Raw genomic sequence first — 5123 nt, 5'->3', positions numbered from 1 at the left:
CACAGCCACATACTGAGGGACACACAAACTTATACTGACAAAACACAACCCACAATCACACACAAAACACAAATGTATATTTGCATATATACAAATGCATAAACACATACATCACACATACTGAAACTCTCACAAACAGACACGCTCACAGACAATGGGGTCACACACATAAACACAGACATTCACTGGCACAAAAACATACAGCAAATTGCACACACATCACAGGGAACTAGCAGAACACACACAGATACGCATTTACAGGTAAGTCATATAGAACTCAGACACATTTGTACACTGATGCCACCCAAACTTAGAGGCATAGCCAACTAAACATACATGCAGGTACATTCATACAAAGCATGCTTCCAAGGATACACACAGACACACTTGTTAGCATACCCACACACACAAACTTACATGGTCACACACAACGCTTTATAAAACACACCTACTCGTTCCACTAACACACACACACCATCAGTCCAAGTGAGGGAAGCCCAGCCTCCCTCCTGTGTACTTGAGCCCTGTGTTGGGAGCTGCCCAGCAGGACCTCACCTGTGGTGGGTGTGGGCTCCCGGCAGGTAAAACAGCACTGTCCAGGGCCTAGCCACCACTCCTCTCGAGGGCACTCCAGTTCTGGGCATGGTGTGAAGGAGCACTGTACCTCCCCGTTCTGGAATAGAAACAAAAGCATGCATCAGTGATGGTGGCTCCCATCCTGGGCCACTTAGTGCTGAAGAGAAGGCTGGTGAGCAGCCACCCTCCAGACAGTGACAAAGACATGTCCAGGGAGACAGGAGCAGAGAGAGCAAGTCCGTCGGGGGAACTGAAAGAAGGTCCTGTGGCGGTCCCCCTGCTCCAGCTGGATCTCTACTATCTCTGTCCTCCCTTTTAACCCTCATTCCATCGAGGCTCTCTCCTTAGCACTCAGCCCAGTCCAGTTTCTGCTGCCGGGGCACCTTTCCCACCTGCCAGACACAGACATCCTCCTAAGACAGCAAGGGACCATGGCCTCCTCTGCACAGACATGTCTGACGCACAGGCGCGAGAGCCCAGTTTCCTCCTCTGGCGCTCTCTGCAGCACCCTCCACAGTGCAGAGCTGCCCAGGGGATGAGTAGAAGAGGTCTTCCTAGAATCCTCTCTGCCCTCTGCTACCTCCCTGCCTCTTTCTCCTGAGGGCACTCACCAGCTGCTGCATAGAGACCACATCTCCCAGTCTGCTCCCAGCCGGAAGACACATTTCTGAAAAGCCCACCTGCTTCTGCTCTTCTCTGCTCCAACCGGAATGTACAACACCCTCAGCACCTCACCTGACTGGTCCTAATCACTCCTCCACAGGCCCCCACTGTCCCTCTCTCCTCACAAGAAGGTTTGAGGATCCCGTGCCAAGTCATGCCCACCTAGGCTCTAGGCTGTCAGTCAGAGGGTGCTGGAGCTCTTTTGGGCTGAGGGTGTGTCCCCAGATCGCAGTTAAGTACTCTACCAATACAGAACTGAAGAATACTGACTTTATAGAGATGGCTGTAAGGCACAGGGGATTCCTACAGGGACTGCTACCTCCGTCTCTCCCTTTTGATGCACTGCAGGTTATCGTCTCCATGGCAAAGCATTTTGGGTAAATTCCTATGCTGCCCACCCAACTTCCTTCCCATCTTCCATGGAGTCAACAGTGCAAGAACCTCACACCCTACCTGGCAGACGCAGGTGGTACAGTCGTCACCACCTCCACTGAACACAGCGCCGTCTGTATACCACTGGCCATGGAAATAGCACCTCCCTGCAGGAGACAAAGGCAGAAGGGCTCATGAGTGGACAGATGAGCAGGGAGGGCTGGGACAGCTGCCCCTTGCCAGCACACAGAGTGCTTCTCAGTCTCCAAATCCCAGACCCCTCAGAAGTTACTATCTACAAAAGATCATTACCCATGAGGCAGAGCGAGCCTAAACAGCTGCAGAATAAGAAATTCAGAGGGGCATGCCAAAAGATGGGCACAGAACTCCTGAAGATCCTGCCCAGGTAACACCAGCCCAAGCCTAGCAAACAGCACATCCATTCAGCACAGGCTGAAGCGCCAGTTCAAGCACCAGCTCCGCAACTCAGAGCTGACTTTGAGCCAAAACCACGACTCTCTTGAAGCTTCTGTGCAATGGCTGACAGTCCCACCTCCTAGGTTCCACATGGAATGCACAAAAAGAACTGAAAACAAAAACAAAGCCAGTCATAGTGTCTCATGCCTTTAGTCCAGGCACTCGGGAGGTGGAGGCAGGCAGAGCTCTATGAGTTTGAGGCCAGTCTGGTCTACATAGTTAATTCCAGGACAGCCAAGGACACCCTGTCTAAAAAAAATAAAAACAAGACAATAATAATAACAAAATGTCTTAAGTTAGGAAGAAAAGTATGCCTGGCCTGATGTCACAAGCCTGTGTCCCCAGCTACTCGGGCTGAGGCAAGAAGAGAGAAAGCTCAAGACCTGACTGGGTTATAGAGGGAATCACAGGCCAGCTCAGGCAACTTATGAGATCCTCTCTCAAAATAAAAGATATAAAATGAGGTGGGGATGAGGCCCAGTGATAAAGTACTCGCCTGGCGTGCACAGATCCTTGGTTACAATCTCTAATACTGTGAAAGAAAGAGACTTAACATTTTTAATTACACTTATTTGTTGAGGGAGGGGCATGATGTAGGCATGAGAGGTCAACTTTCAGAAATCTGTTCCCTGCTACCAGGCAGGTTCCAGGGATCAAACTCAGGTTATTAAGCACCTTTCCCAGCTATGCCATCCCACTAACCCAAGACGTTATTTTAAAAGTACGCCAGGTCTGAAATCAGGCCGATTTAAGTTGAAGTTCAGCCCCATTGCTAACTGCTGTGTGTCTCCAGACAGTGACTTGACCTCTCGGAATCTGCTTTTTCATTAAAAGGGAACAGTGAGCAGGATTCCCTCACTGTGAGAACTCGAGGACTCAACAGACTGAGAGATGGCAGGTGACCCAAACAACACGGGGTCCATGCTGGTGGGGAACATCCCCTCCCACTGATGAGGTCACTGTTAGACTTAACTCGGAAACAGAGAAGGAAGAAAGTAGATGAAGTGTGCGGGAATTGGGAAGGGACCTGTTAGGACAGGCTGTCCTTCGAGGGAGGGCGTTAAAACAAGCTGTCCTTCAAGTGAGAGCTTTTTTGGGGACTTATGAATGTCACAGGCAAACAGGCAGCCCCCGTGCAGTGGGGTCCAAAGACAAGAGAGACTAAGATTCTGCTAGACAAAGAGGTGTTCACTCTGATGAAAGAGGGATACCCCACCCTGCAAGACGACAGGATCGGTTAGTGCTATGGTGAGTGCTCAGAGTCAGGGGTCTGCCTGCTTCACCCGGCAGCACTCTCCTCTGTGCTAGTTAGCGACTATGCTATGGGGGATAAGTGCTCAGAGTCAGGGGTGGGGGTCTGCCTGCTTCACCCGGCAGCACTCTCCTCTGTGCTAGTTAGCGACTATGCTATGGGGGATAAGTGCTCAGAGTCAGGGGTGGGGGTCTGCCTGCTTCACCCCACAGCACCCTTATCTGCATAGAGCCTACTTACCTTGGTTACCTAAAAGACCTGGGTTTTCTAAGTCATAGGAAACCTGTTCTTATGTCACAGTGGGTTAAAAGAGATTCCTCCATACCCAGGGGCAGATCAGTGCCACGAATGAGCTCCTAAGCCTCTTCTGCCTACACTCAAGATGGCAGGGACGGTGAAGCCCCGCCATGAGCATAGTCTGGCCAAGGTGCACTCAGGAGACAGTCACTAAAAATGAGTAATTGACTTATATCATCCGACCCGCCCTTCTAAAGCAGGAGTAGGTCTTTTCTCTCCTGCCCCAACGCACACTCAAAGGTACTTCTCCCCCACACCCTAAACAAAAACTCCAAGTATCACCTACCTGGGGCACAAGCGCAGCAATCTGACTGTGGGGGAGTCTTACAGGGACCAGGGGGACACTCCAGGGAGATACAAGACACATTTCCAGCCTGAGGAGGCAAAAGACGGTGGTGGGACAAGGGTGGGATCAGGTTTTCTGCCAACAGCAGGCAGATCTCTGTGAGTTTGAGGCCAACCTGGTACACATTGCAAGTTTCACGCCATCCATGGCTACCTGAGACTTTCCCCCCCACAAAGATAGATAGATAGATAGATAGATAGATAGATAGATAGATAGATAGATAGATAGATAGATAGATAGATGATAGATAGGTGGATAGATGATAGATAGATAGATAGATAGATAGATAGATAGATAGATAGATAGATAGATAGATATTTCAAGACAGAGAGACAGACATTTTAAATTAGGAGCTGGAGAGATGGCTCTGTGGTTAAAAAACACTTTCTACTCTTCGAAGGAACAGGAGTTGGTTCCCAGAACCCACATCGGACAGCTCACAATAGCCCTTAACCTCTAGCTCCAAGAGATCTGATACTTTACTCTGGTCCCTGTGAGCACCTCTGCACCCATACAATAATGATAGGGGATGAGGGAATGGCTCAGTGGTTGAGAACACTTCTCATTCCTGCAGAAGAACCAAGTGCAGTTCCCAGCACCCCCAGGGCATCTCACAACGATCTGTAACTCCAGTCCCAGGTGATCTGACACGCTCTTCTGGCCTCCGAGGGCACCACGCACACAAGTAGTGTGTAGACACACATGCAGCCAAAACACTCGTACACAGAAAAATATATAAAAAATGTATTTTTGCCTACACGTATGTCTCTGCCAGGATGCCAGATCCTCTGTAACTAGAGTTACAGACAGTTGTGAGCTGTCATGTGGGGGCTAGGAATTGAACCTGGATCCTCTGGAAGAACAGCTGGCGCTCTTAACCACTGAGCCATCTCTCCAGCCCATAAATAAATCTTTTTAAATAAATAATTAGAAATTCAAAATAATGAAGTTCTTTTTTTTTTGAGAGAGAGAGAGTATCTCACTATGTAGCCCAAACTGTCCTGTCCTGGAACTAAGCATGTAGACCATGCTAGCCTCAAATTCACAGAGATCTGCTTGCTTCTGCCTCTCAAGTACTGGGATTAAAGACACGCCACCACACCTGGCACAAAATTCATCTTTAAAAACAATTTTTTTTTT

At 49.2% G+C, this 5123-nt stretch overlaps 1 protein-coding gene across 1 annotated transcript in view; it reads right to left on the bottom strand.

The window, feature by feature from the left end:
- The window catches only part of Vwce (von Willebrand factor C and EGF domains), a 33041-nt gene that overhangs the window by 11763 nt on the left and 16155 nt on the right, over nucleotides 1-5123 (bottom strand). Inside the window, exons 11-13 of the mRNA XM_005369646.2 lie at nucleotides 3924-4011; nucleotides 1693-1778; nucleotides 556-673 (exon numbers count right to left, since the gene is read on the bottom strand). Of these exons, the coding sequence (XP_005369703.1) occupies nucleotides 556-673; nucleotides 1693-1778; nucleotides 3924-4011 (292 nt within the window). The remainder of the gene's footprint in view (nucleotides 1-555; nucleotides 674-1692; nucleotides 1779-3923; nucleotides 4012-5123) is intronic.

This window comes from Microtus ochrogaster, unplaced genomic scaffold (genome assembly GCF_000317375.1).
Source record: "Microtus ochrogaster isolate Prairie Vole_2 unplaced genomic scaffold, MicOch1.0 UNK56, whole genome shotgun sequence".
NCBI lineage: Eukaryota > Metazoa > Chordata > Mammalia > Rodentia > Cricetidae > Microtus > Microtus ochrogaster.
This window is presented reverse-complemented; position numbering and strand designations above follow the sequence as displayed.